Genomic DNA, 19,260 nt, shown 5'->3' with positions numbered 1-19,260 from the left:
TGTTCCTATCAGAGTTTAGTTTTTCTCCAGAGTGCCTCCTCTGTTTCATCATCACTCTGGCAGTGAAATAACAATAACAGTTCCAGGCTTTAAATCTACACACAACAACCAAGGAGGAAACAACAACCAAGGCTCCTTTCTCAGGAGCCCCAAGAAAATTTCTCTCATCTTGCACTGGCACAAACGGATACATTCCCTGGGACTACTGGGTCTCCAGGTACAAACTTATAAAACTGGCTTGCTGCAGGAATCCTGGCTAAATCAATGGCATTTCCCACTTTCAAGCTGGGGATGGGGCCAGCCTTTTGTAGCATATGGGCTGAGTGGCAGAGGGAGAGATAAATGAAGAAAATTTTAAGGTTTTATTAGTAAAAGAGAGCTGGAGAATCTACTACACAGGCCAATCAAAAGTTTCCTCCTTTTATTCTCTCATAGCACCACGTTCTTTTCCCTCACAGCCCCTATCATCTTTGAAATTGGACACTTGTGGACATGTAGCTAACATCTCCCTAATACTTTGAGATGGCAGCGTTCTAAATGCCTTATATAAATGGACTCACTTAACCTTCATAACAATGCTACCATCCCCGTATTACAGATGAGGAGACCAAGGTACAAAGAGATGCAGGAACTTCCCCAGGGCATGGAGCCCACAGCGGTAGAGCTTTGAGTCACAGTGATTACACTTCAGAACCCAGCCCAGGCACTCAACTACTACAATATGCTATTCTTTTTACTCACTTTTGTCTCACTCCTCCACAAAACTCTAAGATACATGAAGCAGGGAATGTTTTTGTTTTATACATATCAGTCTCCGATGGAGTGCCAGGCACACAGGAAGCATTCAGTTCCCCTGATAAGTGAACAAATGAATAGATGGTTGAAAGAATGAGTGAATGAACAAATGAGGTAATGAACAAAGGAACAAACTGTAAAACCGTGACCCAGATTAACAGAGCATTTGTGTCACATGTTTAATTATGGAAGAGTGTGGTCCAGAGCTTCAATTTCCTGTGTCCAGTCTGACTTCTCTAGTTGAAGGTCTGTTATCTCTGTTCCACATGGTCACACCTGCAGAGTCAATAGTCTTTTCTTCTTTGCAAAGCTACCAACCAGCAAATGAAAACTCCAGCAGGAGACAGTTACTTCTTTTGAGATAGATTAATATGTGAACATGTCCAAAATAGAGAATGATTTGAGTAAAGGATGGGATTTTCATCCTCATTTAGCCTATCTGCATTAGACAAACACTTTGTTCATTAAGAGTAAGAACCAAAAACTGAAAACATATACAAAGCCCTTTGTGGTATCAGGTACTGAGGCAATTGAAACATTTTTTTAAATCAACAATTTTAATAAACCAATCAAAGTCTCCACTTGATTTACAGAGATCTGAGTATCTGCAGACCATTTGTTGTAATTTTCTTTCATGGTGACAGCATGACTTTTAAAAATAAATCATCTGGAAAATGTAAACAGCTAAGAAAAAATTACAGGACATACATGCCGGTTCCCACTGTCAATGTCCAGAACTAACTCCACTCTCAGCAGAAACATCATAGCCTAATCACAGCAAACAACATCTCCAGAGAAACTACTAATTGGTACAATCACGTTCACACAAAAGCTATTAACCTGCCTGGTTCCTAAGTAAACAGGGGTAATGTGAACGGGGTAAAGTAAATCCACTGCTGACAGACATCAACTTTCACGCTCAGTATGTATATTATAGCCTGTCCTTCTACAGAGTGACTTGCGAGTTTATCTTCCACTCCGGGAATAAAAGAAAACAATCTGCTAAATAGGCAAACCTGCTATTAAACTATTTCTATGTTTGCCTTTTGCCTTAATAAGCAGCTATATGTTTGGTCTTGAAAAATGCACCATCAGCAATATTTATGTCTTCAAGCCGAGCTTACTAATGGAAAGCTGGTTTTCAAAGATCATTTCCATCATTAAAAAAAGGGAAATGACGAACCAGAGATGCTCATTTAGTAAACACACTGATCTATCAACGGAGCAAAAGGGTCTCCTACACCATGAAAGGGACCACACGTTGAAGAAAATGTGGAGATGCTCATGGATGGACAAATTATGCCTGAAGGCAATGAGGGAATGGGGAGGAAATGCCCTTTTTGAGGACGAGAAGAGACAGAGGGCCTGTATTTATAAATGTAAATGACTGTGGCACTTTTTACTTTTTCCTGGAAAAATAAGGTTATCTTTCCTTGTGTTGTTTATTCTTTAAAGTCGAACCCCAACCCATGCGATTACTGCCAAGCATGAATATTACCCTTATGTGTATCTTGGTACACGTCCCACTGGCCACTGAAAACTATAATCCAACCTATCAACTGCTCTAATTATAAACATTAGATAAAAAGAACACAAGGGAAGTAAAAAAATATATACTCTGTCACAAGGGCATGCTGTTTAAGCAAACAAAAAAATCCAGAATACGAACCGTACATCTTAATATTGGTCAACAGTTCACCGTGGACACTGGCCATAGTGTTTTTTCTTTCCCATCCCTGGTCTCACCCTGGTGGATCTCTTCTCCATTTATTCATTTCCCTTTTTGATTTTAAAAAATTTTTTGAGACACCTCTTAGGCACTTCCAATAAGGTTTAAAAATCAGTGCCTAAGAAAATGGTCCATTGTAGATTTGGGAGTAAAAACTTACAGAAGCCATTTGAAGTATTTTGAAACTAAACAGCCTTCCAAATGAGATTGTATTTCCACAGAGAAGCCTAAATAACAACTGAACTGAAACTAAAAAATATCCAATTCTTGCAAGGATGTATTTACAACGCCACTCTTGCTGATCATCTTCCAGATGCGTGAATGCTTGATTCACATTATTCAAAGAAAAGGCCGTGGAAACGCCTATTCTCACGTTGGCAGCTTCACTAAACTTCCTGTGTTTTGATAGGGGAGGGAAAAGTCCAACTCAAATGAGTCTACAAAATTTTTTTCATAAACTGCACAATTTACTTATTAAAGAAAAGTCTGTCTTATAATCCCATTTAATATTGTAAGCACTATGGTGTCTCTACAATTATAAACATTCATAGCAAAAAGTACTGTGCAACCAATACAATAAACACATTAAAATTAATGAAAGGCAACAAACAAGTATGAGAGCATATGCATATCGTTGCCAATAGACTTTAAGTTCTCACCAGTGGATTTAAATTCCCTGAGGGCAGGGACCAATTCCTACTTACTCAATTTGTTGGAATGGACCTTTACTATAGAACTAGGTCTGGGGCATACAACCGTGAACAGACAAGATTGCTCTCCCTTTAGAACTTACATTCTAGAGGTGGTGATAGTACCCACAAAACGTGCTTTAAAAATTAATTTTAAGGGCTTCCCTGGTGGTGCAGTGGTTGAGAGTCCACCTGCTGATGCAGGGGACGCGGGTTCATGCCCCGGTCCGGGAAGATCCCACATGCCGCGGAGCGGCTGGGCCCGTGAGCCATGGCCGCTGAGCCTGCGCGTCCGGAGCCTGTGCTCCGCAATGGGAGAGGCCACGACCGTGAGAGGCCCAAGTACCGCAAAAAAAAAAAAAAAAAATTAGTTTTAAATGTGTAGGTGCCAAAAGGAAAATAAATAAAAGGCTGAAATAGAAGTGAAAAATTGGGATACTTACCGACTTTATTAGATAGAGAATCACTGGAGGCCAATCTAAGGAAGTGACATTTGTGAGTTAAGCAAAGAACTGAAACCTGAGGAAAAAAACTAATCTAGAAAGGAATGGGAACCACACACACAAAGACTTTGAAGTGATCTGAGTTGGGCTTGGTTAAGGATGGCTGAAACATAGGGAGCGTGCTGGAGAGGGGCAGTCTAAAAGAAGACTGGAGAGACAAAGGGAGCAGAGTCGAGCAGAGTCACGTGAGAAGGAATCTGCGTTATTACTCGGAGAGCAAAGGGAACCTGCTCTGGTTTGTGCTTTATAAGCACGACTCCTACTGCTCCACTGAAGAAGGGGTTGATAGGAGAGCAAGAGTAGAGCAGGGAGAATAGCTGAGAGGAGTCTAATAGTCCCAAAAAGACATGATGGGAGTTAGACCCAGGTGGTGGCAGTGGTCATGGAAAGACATGGACATATTAAAAACTAAGTTTTGGAGGCAGAATCAACATGATGACTTCCTTCAAGGACTGTAACTGGGAAGTGAAAAGTAGGACTCAAATATAATTCCTAGGTTATAAGCATCAACAACTACATATTCCAGTGCAGATGTCAAGTAAGCATTTAGATGCTGAAAGAAGCTGGTGCTCAGAGGAGAGGGCTGAGCTATAGAGATAAGTTTGGGAGCCATTAGCAAAAATTTACAAAGTGGCTTTTACAAAGTGCATGAGGTTTGGAAATCCAGATCTGCTGTTACTTGCTGGCTTGTGTCTTTGTAGGAAAATTACTGACTTAGTTTTCTCACCTATAAAATGGGGATAAGAAACACCTGTTTTTAACAGGATTGTCTAGAGCAGGGGTCAGCAATCATTTTCTATAAAAGACCAGATAATAAAGACTTGGGGCTTGGGGACCATAGGGTCTCTGTCAAAAATACTCAGTACTGTCATTGCAGCATGAAAGCAGCCATAGATAATAAGTAAACAGACAAGTGGGGTTGTGTTCAAATAAAACAGTATCTACAAAATTAAAGGGCATAGTTTGCCAGCCCCTGGTCTAAAGCAGTGGTTATCAAAGTGTGGTCTTGGACCAGCAGCATCAATATCACCTGGGAATTGTTAGAAATGCAAATTCTGGACCTCACCCCAGACTAAGTGAATCAGAAACTCTGGGGTGGGGATCCAGCAATCAGTAGTAAAACAAACCCTACAGGTGATGCATGTTAAAGTCTGAGAACCCCCCCCCCGTCAAGAACATTAATAAATATATACTGCTTAGAAGTATTATTAATACATATCTATTATTTTTTAACCTGGTTCATAGAAGTTTAGAGTATAATTTCTAAAGGTAGAATCAAATGCTAGATAATTGTGGTGGATCAAGCAAAAGAGAGATAACAAACTCTGTTAAACTACAAGGTGGACTTAGGTAAGAATAGTTGAGAAATTAAAGACTGTTTTTATATACTCTTTATTTCAGAGAACTCCTATACTTTCTCATATATTAAGATAGATTTAATTTAGTCATGTTCACACTTCACTTATTAAAATGAACAATATAATTTCAAATATATATCTTCAACCTCACTTCCAATAGAAGGGTTAACACCAATTAACTTCCAGACCCCGAATGGCATTTTAGCTATGGGTTAGTAGTCAACTGCTATAACTAACACACTTAGAATATAGAACAAGCAAATTTATCAAATGCCAGTTAATATTTTAACAGAAAAATTTGACCATTTGAATTTAGGATCAATAGGGGAAGTTAAAACATAAAGGTCTGTCAAGAAACTAAATATAATACCACCCACTTTCATATTGCTTTACTAGTACTATCAGAAACTAGGCAGAAATCTGGTTTCCTAGATCCAGCTTATGGAACCCTCCTCGAATTAGATAAAAGAATTATGGATGAATATAGAGGGGTAGGCCTACTACCTACTACCACTAGGCTATATACCTAGGCCTACTACCTACTACCACTACCTACTACCACTAGGCTATAGTAGGCCTACTACCTACTACCACTAGGCTATATTCATGACAACTGGCCTTAGCAAAATTCCATATGAAAACTGAAATAAAATCAGTAAACAATGGTTAACAGCTTTGGAGGGCACCAACAGGAAGGGTTAAGGACCGGACAACAGATCGTTCCTCAGAAGAGGGAAGGCCAGCTTCCAAAACTGAAAAGAAATTCAATCAAGCAGGCAGTGCACAATATTCAAAGAGTCAGAGAGTAGGGCTTCCCTGGTGGCGCAGTGGTTGAGAGTCCGCCTGCCAATGCAGGGGACACGGGTTCGTGCCCCGGTCCGGGAAAATCCCACATGCCGCGGAGCGGCTGGTCCCGTGAGCCATGGCCGGTCTTCAAAGTGAGCAACAGGATCAGACGGATACAACACAGAGTAATGGGGTATCCCACCAGGTATAAAGTACATGTTACTGGAAATCTAAGGAGAGGAAATATTTGTAGAACCAAGCGAGAAGGCCATCAGTTTAACTTCAGGTAAACTCAGAAAAATCTCTCAAGCTGCCTAGCTAATGAGAATTAAATGGCTGAAACCAGAGCAAGAGGTGAGCTGAAAAAGCTGGGAGCTGTCTGGGGCCAGAAAACAGACTTGCTTATTTGTTTGTAAAAGCTTAAGCCATAAGGTATTTGTCCACATTGTATAATGAATTACTGAAAATGTATATGAAGATACAATTGTGAGATACAAAATACTACTTGATTTGCTCAACCAGAAGCACTGACTTGCAATCTGAAACTGATCATAAACTACTCACAAGTTATATAATACTGGTAGTACAAAGTTCCACAGTTCTAAATTTGAGAATTTTAGAAATTCCTGTAAAAATTCACAGCAGTGCCAAAGTGAAGACTGTCCAACTAGTTAAGGGCATCCACAAAATAAAAGAACTGAAGCAGCAAATTTAGGCTTCTATATTTAACCAGGAAGATCCCATTACTTGGAGATCCTCTTTCGAACCCAACCTCTTACAAGAAATGAAACTTGAAAGGGATCGGTAACTTGAAAAAGAATAACTCCGTATCTTTTTCAGAGGGCTGCAAAATCTGTGTTAAGATTATCTGAAATTAAACCAACCAAAATTTTAATCTCATATTTTTTCCCTTTCTGTCATAGGATCATAGATGACTGGAATCATATTAAATAACACCTGAAAGTTTAAGCCAGGAGTTTTCCAAACTTATAGTTGTTCAGAATCCTTTTAAAGGTAAATTAAGGTGTTAACATAATTATTTTACTGCTACTTTATTTAAATATGTTCACAAGAATCTAGATATAAACTTTAGATGCTTACAGCTCTAGCTTTTAAAAAGCTTTTTTTTTTTCTTTTTGGAGCAAATTATAGCCACTTTATTCAGAAAGTCAAGAGTCTGAGAAGATGATGGACTAGTGTCCTTGAGACCCATCTTACCGGGGTCTGGGTGCTATAGTTCATTTTACAGAACAAAGAAAGGGGGAGGTGAGGAGGTAAAATCTAAAAAGCTTTAAAACCAAAACCAATTTACAAAATACCCACAAACGCAAGCATAAAACTAGTAATAATTATACTAACAAGCTAAATTCAATGGGATGAAAGATGTTATTTTTCAAAGCACATGCCTACAGCACTGAATGCTACAGCACAAGTTCAGCATGCTAATGTTACTGTGGACTCCAAGATTGCTTTTTTATGAACCATTTTTCTCTACTTGAACTCTTACAAAACCATACATCAGCCCATTAGGTCAATGGGCTTTATCTAACCTTAAAAATTTACATATTCTTTTCCCTTTAACCCAAGGTAATTAAAATAGCACAACTTGGTGCCAATATTTCTTGCTTTATTGTATGTTTTATAATGATGGTAAGATGCATTATTTTTATAGTATAATTTTACACTTTATACTATATAATTATATACTTTTATATTATAATACAGTTTATAATTTATACTTCGTACTTTGTTATACTTTACAATATTTGTATCCTTTATGAGTCACTAAAATATATTCAAATGCATGGTTGTACCTGTTCTTAAATACATACCCTAAAGATTTTTTTATTCTAAAGTAGTTATAAAGGTTGCAAACAGACTCTCATAATTTACTTCCCTGCCACTCCTAAGGACACTACATAAAAGATACACCGGAGTTCAGTTACACCAGCCTAACAAATCATACAGACTTTTTTTACTTTCCATTAAAACAAAAATACACACTGGCAAAACTATATCCAAGCATGCATTCAGCATTTCATTATTATTTTACAAATTTAATGAGCATATTTAACTGTGGAGATTTTTAATATAAAAGTGGGGGGAAGTGGACAAATACTGCATGATCTCACTTATATACAGAATCTAAAAAGTCAAACTCAGAAATGCAGAGAGTAGAATAGTGGTTGCCAGGGGATGGGGGATGGGAGACATGGGGAGATGTTGGTCAAAGTGTACCAACTTTCAGTTATGCAGGATGAGAAAGTTTTGAAGATCTAATGTACAGAAAGCATGGTGGCTATAGTTAATAATACTATATTGTATACCTGAAATTTGCTAAAAGAGTAGATCTTAAGTTTTCTCACCATACACAGACAAAACGATAACCACGTGAGTTGATGGATATGTTAATTAGCTTGATTGTGGTAACCCTTTCATTTGATACGTATATCAAAACACCACATTGTAGCTTTAAATATATACAATTATTTTTTTTATAAATTTATTTATTTATTTTATTTTTGGCTGCACTGGGTCTTCGTTGCTGCGTGCGGGCTTTCTCTAGTTGCGGCAAGCGGGGGCTACTCGTCATTGCGGTGAGCGGGCTTCTCATTGCTGTGGCTTCTCTTGTTGCGGAGCAGGGGCTCTAGGCACACGGGCTTCAGTAGCTGTGGCAAGTGGGCTCAGCAGTTGTGGCTTGCGGGCTCTAGAGCGCAGGCTCAGTAGTTCTGGCACACGGGCTTAGTTGCTCTGCGGCATGTGGGATCTTCTCGGACCAGGGCTTGAACCCGTGTCCCCTGCATTAGCAGGCGGATTCTTAACCACTGCACCACCAGGGAAGTCCCTACAATTTTTGCTCATTAATTATACCTCAATAAAACTGGAAAACAACTATCTTAAAAAAGAATGGGAAAAAGTGATAGAATAAAACTTCATATTACTAACAACTAAAAGCTAATTTTTCAACAATTGCATTCCAGAGCAGCAGATAAGAGAACTATCTACCCAGACTGGAATCAGCTTCTATCATTACAAGGCTTGTATCCTCGGGGAAATATTTAACCTTTCTTTACCTCCGTTTTCTCGTCTGTAAATGTGTCAGAATCACCTGGTCGGCTTTTTAGAACAGACTGGTGGACCCCACCCTCAGTTTTTGATGATGTCAAGTTCCCTGATGATGTTCAGTAGTTGTGGCACAGGGGCTTAGTTGCTCCGCGGCATGTGGGATCTTCCTAGACCGGGGCTCGAACCCATGTCCCCTGCACTGGCAGGCAGATTCTTAACCACTGTGCCACCAGGGAAGCCCAACATTAGAATATATTCCCTAAAAATTGTTTATTCCATCTGCAGAACTTAAAACTTTGGCTTGAAAGGTAAAGTTTTCATTCAACATATGGCTAGTCTTATCACGCCTGGCAGAATAATGTCTATCTGGAGAAGAAGATATGCAAAGCTATTAAGCTAGAAAATGACGAGTTTCTTAAAAATCTTCTGTAGTCACGTATTCCTCCTCCTCACACTCAGCCTGAACTTTCAAGTCTGAAAACAACTACAAAAATAACCAGGGGAACAGAAGTGGTCATATTCCCAACCAGATGAACAAAATCACCGAGGGCAGTTCTCAAACTGTGGTCCCCAGGCCAGTAGTCTGAACATCACCAGGGAACTTGACATTTTTACCTTTCCTCTAGATATTGTAGTCAAGATTCTACCACAGAGCCAGGGCAAATTAATCCACCTCAAATCAGAAGGGGGGAGAGAGGTTTCCCTGGTGGCGCAGTGGTTAAGAACCCACTTGCCAATGCAGGGGACACAGGTTCGAGCCCTGGTCTGGGAAGATCCCACAAGCCACAGAGCAACTAAGCCTGTGCGCCACAACCACTGAGCCTGCACTCTAGAGCCCGCGGGCCACAACAAGAGAAGCCACCACAATGAGAAGCCTGCGCACCTCAACGAAGAGTAGCCCCTGCTTGCCACAACTTGAGAAAGCCCGCGTGCAGCAACAAAGACCCAATGCAACCAAATATAAAAAAAAAAAAAAAAAATGACTACAGCAAACATGAGGAGAGATCTACCCAGAATAGCACAAAGTACTCAGAAAGCAAACAGAGAAGTGTGAACATTTCCAGATTTCTATTTCTCTGGTTTCCTTGCTAGCATACTCCCAGAGCCACTGACCCTTAACTCTGAGGAAGAACTGAAAATGACCTTTTTGAAGTATATCACTGAAAATTAAGTTGAAAATTGGTTACCTGAGTAAAGCTCAGAAAATACTAAATATTTTAAGAGAAACAAACAAAAAACCCACAGACTTAGAGAATTTAGTGCTAAAAAAACTGGTGTCAAGTTCATTTTTTAATTTTAAGAACACAGTTTGTAAAAGCTCTTTGAAAGTACGTTCTTTCGAGCTTCAAGAAATATATACATAAACAAAATCAATGAAAATTATAGCAATCATGTTTTTGTCTTTTTAGGACTAGTCATTCTATAATTATGAAGTATATGCTGTTGTCTAATGGAAATGATAAATAACACCTTTATTCTCTAACAATAGTTATAAACACTAACAATTCTTATTTTTTAATATGATAAAAATATATATAACATAAAACAAATTCTACTTTTTAATAGGGAAATGGAGATAATGCTATATATATATATATATATATATATATATATATATATATATACACATAGCCTCTTTCTGAACGTAGTTTAAAGGTAAGTATTTGAGGAATATTAGTGACCTTCCCAAGATGTAAGGTAGAGAATCAGATATTCTTGGTTCTCCAACCAGTTTTAAGTCTACAACTCCATTTATGCCAGTGTGATTTGTTTATTAAGTTATGTACAGTTAAGCACTTTTACTAGTTCAAATATCCAACTTTGGCTGAAATGTGCTAAGTCTGACATTCCTCCTATGCAAGACTACACATCTTGAATAAATGGGATCCAATCTGTATTGGCATATATTTGATCTGAAACTGGTTCATTTGCTCCCAACCCATACCCCTCTTGCACCTGGCAGAAATAGCTATGTATGTATCAGACCGTTCTGGCTGAGCACTGCTTCAGGCTGACCCAGGTTGAGCATCCTTAGGTTGACTCTGACCCGGAAGGTGTGGAGCCACAGGGCACATCACTATGGCAACTCCCCACAACAGACCCAAGCTACTTGCGCAGTGTTCCCATCTCTGAGGTCACATGTAGATCCACACCCCCGCCCCCAAAAAGAAGATGTGTGAGTAGATATGTTGCAAGGCATTATCGTTTTATATATAGAAACCACAATCCTCCATCTCAGTGGCTTGGCAGAAACACGAACTTTGCCAATTATCTATGGTCACCCATGTCCCTGTTTGCCCTAAACAGTCCAGTTTTATACCTGTTATGCTTGTGTCATTTTAATGATGCCCCCTTTCTTAATAAAAATTGTCCTGGATTAGACAATAAATTATATGGTCATCCTACAGACAGGCCCATTTCAGAAAAGAGACAGGCATGACAGACAAAGCAGAGGCAAGTTTACTTGGGGATGTTTTCAGGCCTTTCTGCTCCAGGCCACCTTCCAATATTTTGTTCAGTGACTGTAGAAAATACTTAGGAGACTTAACAATAATCTTAAAGTCCAACTAAAAAATTCTCTACTTCAAATGTAGAACTCAGCAGCAAAGCAAACAGCAGGTCCTCTTCCTTCTCATCTCAAACGTGCTCAGAATGATCCAGAGGTTCTACTCTATACTAGGCATACTACTAGATGGTAATACTGTTCTACTCTATACTAGGCATACTACTAGACGGTAATACTGTGATGAATCCATCCCTCTCACAAGTTCAATTGCAGAATCATCACTTCTGGGAGTTTGACTCATAAATTTTCCCCCCCAAATTATCCTAACTCTCCCCACTATTTCAATAGGAAATGTGACAAACAGTACTCAGTATCTAATGACTGCACTTGTCCACTCAACAAATATTTACGCCCAAGATCAAACGTGGCAGCCCTTAGATCTCTGAAGCCAACCTTCAGATGTGTTTTGTTTAGCCCAGATAGGATTCTTGTATGTTTAAAATATTTGCTGATACTTTAAAATGTGGACTCATATATAAAACTCCAGATTTCCATCTTCTCTTGAGAAATCCGAAGCTCCGGCAACGCTGGGCTTATATTCTGATCATGTAACTTCCAGTTGGAGCTAACAGCAGCTTGAGAAAGGACCTCTCTATCTAGTCCTCTATGGCCCTCACTCAACCTTCTTCCCCTCAGTTTGAGTTTGTAACCCCTGATCTACAGCTGGAGATAATCCTTAGGTAGACAACAACTGGCATTTCAAATTAATGATCCTCTGCCAGGGGCTCTCTAGGTTTGGAGCAAATAGGAATCTATATCTTTAGATCAAAGACTCAACTGGGAAATGGCAATAAACAGGAAAAGTTTGTTTTTTCTTTTATCAAAAAGCCATATGGCTTCCACTGCTCCTACAGGACCAAAGGGGGGAAATAAGCCTAAGCATGTTATTATTTGTAAAGAGCGCATCCAGCCTCTAATATCAAAATACAAAATGAAAGTAAATAAAATGAGATATTTTAATTGACCTTCCAATGAGGCCAGGGAAGACTCAACAGCCACTGTTGAGAATTTAAGGTGCCATAACCCATAAACAAACTTTGACCATCAATGAAATTAGCAATGATGTGTCATGCATCAGATCTGAAGAAAATAACCACCAAGAATCATAAAACATTCCTTAAAGTCCTGGAAAAATGCAACCACTTCCACCTTACTGACAGAACCCAAAAATCTTAATACAATAAAGATGGTGATAACGTTCAGAATAAAGAACATGCTGCACTCCAATTTCAACCTAGGTGAAAGCTAAAAATAAATTTTTAACAAATAAGCATAAAATGAAATTCATTTTAATCATGGTTAGAATCCTGAGATCATCTGTGATAAGGTATTTTACCATAACGTAACAGTGGTAACATTAACTAAAATATTGGGAGTTCTGAGCCCTTAGGATATATTAAACTAGTTTACAAAGTAACTGATGGAATCTAAAACAATGAGCTTTATTTTCTTCAGCTCAGCTACAGGCCTTTTTGTGAAAAACTATTGGACAGTCTTTCAATTACAGATACTAGAATACATGAATTTTCAAAAATTAAAGTCTTATTTATAGGAAGTTTTTCTCATCTGACTATTAATTTCCCAGCTGCTAAAGAAACCCGCCACATAGTACAACTGAGACTTTATTTATTTATATTTAGACAACACTATTTTCCCAAAGAATTTAAAGTACTTTGCCCAAACAGTCAGTAATTATTATAAATAACAGCATCTGGGGGGCTTTTGATATGGTAAACTCCTTACACATTTTTTAAAAAGGGGGAGGTGCTGTTTTTCAAGACACAATCACTGTAGTAAAGATTGTTTAGATAACTCTCCAGAGGAAAAAGGACTGTGTCCGTTTTTTTTAAGGAAGTAAAACGCAGTTTGGTAACAGGCACCTTGATTTAGTAAACTCTGGAGAAATATTAGAAAAGAGATGTTCACCTCTTCTACAACACTGATTTTTAAATCACCCAGGTAGGTACTGATTCTGTCTCCATTTAGCGTGGAAAAAACTGCAAAAAAAAAAAAAAAAAAAAGTCTTTCCACTCAAAATCTAAAGGCAGATTCGTATTTTGCTGACAATCTGACAACGTCTAGTAACTTCTTTCTAAGCCGGGCTCCAAAACAGCTTCCCAGATCCAAGATCTGCAGGTGCTGCTGTGACTAGGATGCGACTGTCCTAAGGGGCCAAGGTGCCGGACTCGGCCAAGACCGAGAGTGTGTGCGGGGGCCTCTAGGAACCCAACCCTCTCCCGCTTTCCCTCTTAAACACACGCGTGCACGCACGCACACACTCGGCCAAGGCCGGGGATGCCATCTCCAGGCACACCCCAAGACATCGAGATCCTCCCGGCACGCGCGCTGCTCCCGCATTCTCCTAGGGCGCACCAGCTCCTCCACTGTCCCGAGACCACTCTCCGCCTCCCTCCCTCTTCCTCGGCCCTGCGGGGAAGGAACTGCCGCCAGAAGCAAGCTCCGGACTCGGGGTCCCAGGAGCGGGACCAGCCTGCGCTCAAGCGCGCCACGTGGAAGGCGCGCGCCAGGAGCTGGACCAGAGTCGGTCTTTAACGTGGGGTCCCAGCGCCTGCAGCCCTGCCACTTCTCCCGGGTGTGATGGACCCTCCCCCGTGCCTCCGAGCCGCGGTCTTGCCTGATTCGGGTCTGTGGCGCGGAAAACGTGGCAGGCCATCTGCGACTCCGGGTCGTCTGGCTGCGCCTTGATCAGGTAAGCAAAGTAGGTGAGGTCGTGGCTGTTGTGGATGAAGCGCGAGATATGCTGCGCCTTGTGCTCGAAGATGAACACTGCCGGGTTGGGCTGCGCGGCCGTAGGGCCACAGCCCCCAGCGGCACCGGCGCCCGGCGCGGGCACGCAGCGCAGGAGGGGCGCGCTGAGCACCAGGAACACCTCGCGGGGCGCCGGCGCCCCGCAGCCGCCCGCCTCGGGCTTCTGGCTGCGCCGGCGGATCTCGGCCATGAGCCAGGGCAGCATGGGCAGCGTGGTCCTGCGGTCCAGGCACGACCCTCCCACGTACCACAGCCGGAACCTCTTGTCTCCCGGCTTCCCCTGGCCAGGCTGCGCAGTGGCGCCCGGCTCGGGCTCCAGAGGGTGCGGGAACGGCTCATCCTGAAGGCAGCTGGGGGGCTCCATAACTCGCGCCTCCCGAGGGCACGGAGGCGGCCGGATCGGCGCGCCGCGCCCCCAGTTCTCGCGTTGAAGGCGCCGCCGAAACTGTGCCAACAGCCGCGCTGGGCCCCTGCGCCCGCCTCGGCGCGACCCCGAACTCCGCGCTTTAGTGGCCCTGCCCCATGCGGCACTTCGGGCGCGGCTCCCAGGCTCTGGCGGCGGGCACCCGGGGAGAGCCCGGCAGCAGGACTGGCAGGAGAGGGCGGGTTAAATCGCTATCCTCCTTTCTCCGGCTCGAGCCTGGGGCCGCACTTCCCCCTTCCTCGTCCGCGGCTCCGCTGGGTCAGAGGACAACGCCGAGGGCCCCGCGCCTCCGCCGGTCGCCGCCGGTTCCAGCGCTGCAGAGCCGTTGCGGCCGCCGCGCTCGCCCCGGGCGGGCACTGGGAGGCAGGGCGGGGAATGGGCTGTGCGCCGGAGGGGGTGACTTGGGGCGGAGCTGACTCCTACCAGGGTGACCAGCTGTCACCTGGAAGGTCGGGGCTCCCGGGCTTCGGCGCGATCGGTTCTCTGGGAGGGCCTGCGAGAACTATTTCGATGGAAAATAACAAAAACAAAACGTGGCCTCGCGGGGGCCGCTCCTCCTCCGGTCGCCGCAGCCCAGCTCGCTGCTCCTCCTCCAACTGTTCCCGTCCCTCCCTCGCTTCTTCCTTCCTTCCAGGCTGCTTCTTTAATCGGGCTGCCACCCCGCCTCCCGTCCGGCGGGCGGAGAGTGGTGCCTATAAAAGCTTATCTGTGAAGTCACCTCTTCGCCTCTTTCTCCGGCCGCGATCCCAGACCGCCCCTCCAACCCGCCCCTCGGGCAGCAATACTGCGCCCGGCGCCGGCACTGTCCGGACCAACTCATCATCTCCCGGGTCACCGATATCTCCGTCTTCTTCTGGGCGTCTCTGCTGCCCCCTGGAGAGGGGACCACTCTCAACGGGGCGCTGGGATTTTTTTTTTTTATTTAATTAATCATATTTGCTTGGTTTCAATTCCTTCTAAAGCCTGCATCATAATTTCTGAATATTATTTCCTAATAATCTCCAAAAAAATACTCGTGTTTTAAATCACGAAATTACGATGAAATTTCTTTTCCATTTCAAAAGAAATTTATTTATGATTTTTTTATTAACACACATAGGTGCTTTGGTCATCTGCACAAAAAGAAAAACAATTTTAAGGCTTTTTAGGTCTTTGTTTTTCAAGGCAAATGAACACTTGTTACATGTTTGATTTTTGACCTCAAATCCTAGTCAGATCTACTGCCCTGGTGACCTAGAAGGGACTTTATGGGCCCTGATATGACTTTTCCTTTCTCCAGGCTCTCAAGGCTCTTGGTAGATTGTCTCTTTGACGCCATACTCTTAAACCTCTGTAATGTGTGAGGATATTACAATAGTAAAGCGCGCTCCATCATTCCCTATTCAAACTTCTTTGTCGTTTAGGGTCAGATAGGTTGTCTAAATAAACGCACCTGACAGGTTATACAATAAACACGAGACAATATGCCACAAAACATAGCTCTCCTCCTTTGTCTCACAGAGGTATTCAAGTTCCATAACATGTGCCCACTGTCTTCCATCTCCAACTCTCTTTTGGTTTTTCCCAGTCTTATCCAAAGCAATCTCATTCCTACATTGCTTCACCAGCTACATCCAAGTAGTGCCTTCCACTGCACCTCTAAAGTTGGAAGATTCTGACCCCAAGTCTTCACACGGGTGTTCCAAAGTTCCAGAAAACAATCAGGTCACATGATAACACCAAAATACAAGGCCATGCCCAACATTTCCAAAACACTGCAAAGTAACAAAAATAAACTGAAACAAGTTTTGATTAAGCCCTGTTTCCCTTATGAGAGTATTTCTCAAAAGAAAGTTATTTTTAGGAACCAAATACATTTCACAATCTACACCCATATCAAGGTCACCAGCCACTGACCCTAAGGGACATTGTTACATGGGAGTAAAAAACATACAAAAACTGAATAGAGAAAATGAGCGGTTTCAGTTTCTTCCAGGTATCCGCCCATCCTTACCAGCGGACCAGAGTCCATCAGCTGTGAAAGCCAACCCTCCTTCAAGACGATTTGCTTTTCTCTATCTGCCAAACCAGCTCCACCATCAAATCTGCCATCTTCGCAATCTCCTTGGCTTTCTCCTCCACCTTCCGGCACAACTCTGGCACTCTCTCATCAGCTTCCCCACTGGGATGCTGAAGGTGATTCAAGGCTTTCTCCTCCGAGGTCTCCACCTGCATTTCTATCTGCATGAGCATATTATCCATCTTCCACAACTTACTCCTGGTCCTCAGGTACACTCTCGTGGGAGAGCCACCATATCCTCCCGCACCCCACGGATGACTGGAAGCAGGAACTGCTCCAAATCTTCCTAGGGCCCCAAAACTTCCACTTCCGCCGGTGCTTCTACCTTGTCCCGGTCCAAGGGGCGCATTTTTCCTGCCTCATCTTCAGAACCACTCGACCCTCACGCCCTGCCCTGGGACAGCTGATCAGCAGTTACTGCTCGGGTCAAAAGCGACCCACGCTCCTTGTCAATAGTGTTCCTGAACTATCTTTTTAAAAATATCTCTTTACGCCTTTTGCTTCACCACTGCTCAGGGAGAAAACAGCCTCACATGTAAACTGCAGAGCGGTGAACAGAATCACGATCAAGTATTTTTAACTCCAATTTCCCTTTAAAATATAACATGGTATGACAAACATGAATCGTCATAGCTTTTAGTGCAGCCAATACATTTTATTCATTGTATTTACCCAGTTCAGAGCTAGTGTAGAGATTTCGCACCCTTTTTTATGTAGTAATATATATTTCCAGGGAACTCAAAAAACATTCTAGGGATAATTTAATCATTCTAATTTTAAAGAAGAAAGAGAAGTATTCTTTTTTCTTTTTAGCAAATTGGACTTTCATTCTTTTTACTCTTACTAAATTATAATTAAGAATTAGGTAACAGGTAAACAAAAATAAGTGGGAAAGACCCTTAAAGTTCCCAATTTTCAGGCTTCCCTGGTGGCGCAGTGGTTGAGAGTCCGCCTGCCGATGCAGGGGACACGGGTTCATGCCCCGGTCCGGGAGGATCCCACATGCTGCGGAGCGGCTGGGCCCGTGAGCCATGGCCGCTGAGCCTGCGCGTCCGGAGCCTATGCTCCGCCATGGGAGAGGCCACAGCGGTGAGAGGCCCGCGTACCGCAAAAAAAACAAAAACAAACAAACAAAAAAGTTCCCAATTTTCTCCAAAGGGCTCATAGGAAAAATGAAAACTCTCCCATTCTCTCTCTCTCTCATTTTTTTTCCTTTAATGGTATTCTCACTGTCTATAAAGCCTTGAGACTATTTTTTATCCTATATGTAATATCACTACAATCAATTCCCATTATTCCCATGCAGAATTTCTGGGTGCACCCTGATGGCTCCCTTATAGATAGAATTTAAGCTCCAAGATAAAGACATTATTAATTGGTTAGATTCACTCATTCGGTTTACTCACACCACCACGTTTTTGTGCAAAGTAGAACCATGTCTTCAAGAAGCACTGAAGGGTTTCCCTGGTGGCACAGTGGTTAAGAACCTGCCTGCCAATGCGGGGGACACAGAGTGGTCTGGGAAGATCCCACATGCCGTGGAGCAACTAAGCCCGTGCTCCACAACTAATGAGCCTGCGCTCTAGAGCCCACGAGCCACAACTACTGAGCCTGCGTGCCACAACTACTGAAGCCCCCGCGCCTAGGACTTGTCCTCCGCAACAAGAGAAGCCACCGCAATGCGAAGCCCACGCACCACAACGAAGAGTAGCCCCCGATGGCTGCAGCTAGAGAAAACCCTCGCGCAGCAACGAAGACCCAACACAAACAAAAATAAATAAATAATTTTTTTTTTTTAAAAAGTAGTGAAAAGTTGTCCGAATGTGACTGAAACCTTGTAGAACCTTGCCAGAAACTCCTATATAGATCCTATTTCCCTAGGCCACATATCTGAGATCTATAAAAAAGAAAGAAAAGAACAGAGATCTGGGGAAAGCATGGAAGTCTTGTGGGTTCTACCAAATCAACCAGCTTGGGAGCTAGGAATGAATCTGGAGCCCCAGCAGGCCGTTTCTTACTGGTGAAAGAAAGTGATGCAATAAACATCTACTTATTGACAGAAACACAGAAGAATTGTCTTTTATTACATGACATCCTAAGTGTGATTGTTTCCTGCTCTGGAACATCCTTAGCCCTCTCTTTGTAACCTTTTTGTGATGTTTTGCTTACTGTGCATTAATGAGCATTATTACTGTTTACCAATACCTGATCCTCTCTGCATCCTGACACATGGGAAGGCAGGCACGATCCTAAGAAGTGTTTTGGAAGTGAAATGTGACCAGAGGTGACTTGGGTCATATCTTTGAGTAGAAGCATTTAATTGCCAATAATCAACGCCCCAGCCCTCTCGTGCTGTCCATCCCCACACTTCCCCTTCAGTGGTCATTATGGAAACATCAGTATGGAGGTTCCTCGTGATCGAAGCAGTCCAGAATGCTGCGCCAGTTCCTAGAGGACAGCTGTCTTGGAGACCCTCCCAGGCACACAGCACACTTCTTGTAGTGGGAAATAAACTT

The 19,260-nt window shown here is 42.6% G+C and overlaps 2 protein-coding genes across 3 annotated transcripts in view; both read right to left on the bottom strand.

Annotated features, from left to right (window-relative positions):
• The window catches only part of TBC1D4 (TBC1 domain family member 4), a 223,045-nt gene extending 207,587 nt beyond the window's left edge, over positions 1-15,458 (bottom strand). The window contains exon 1 of one of the 2 annotated variants that reach the window (XM_049700961.1): positions 14,128-15,458. In XM_049700961.1, coding sequence (XP_049556918.1) covers positions 14,128-14,625 — 498 coding nt within the window. In that variant the 5' untranslated portion in view covers positions 14,626-15,458. The remainder of the gene's footprint in view (positions 1-14,127) is intronic. The other variant, XM_004284276.3, reaches the window with a different exon arrangement.
• A 335-nt stretch (positions 15,459-15,793) lies between these two features.
• LOC101289125 (MORF4 family-associated protein 1-like) lies at positions 15,794-18,417 on the bottom strand. The gene is given in 2 exon segments (XM_033414045.2): positions 15,794-16,958; positions 16,961-18,417. Coding segments are annotated over 2 exon segments (372 nt in total). The 5' UTR covers positions 17,094-18,417; the 3' UTR covers positions 15,794-16,719.
• Positions 18,418-19,260: the final 843 nt, after the last annotated feature.

This window comes from Orcinus orca, chromosome 18 (assembly GCF_937001465.1).
Source record: "Orcinus orca chromosome 18, mOrcOrc1.1, whole genome shotgun sequence".
NCBI classification, from domain to species: Eukaryota; Metazoa; Chordata; class Mammalia; order Artiodactyla; family Delphinidae; genus Orcinus; species Orcinus orca.
This window is presented reverse-complemented; position numbering and strand designations above follow the sequence as displayed.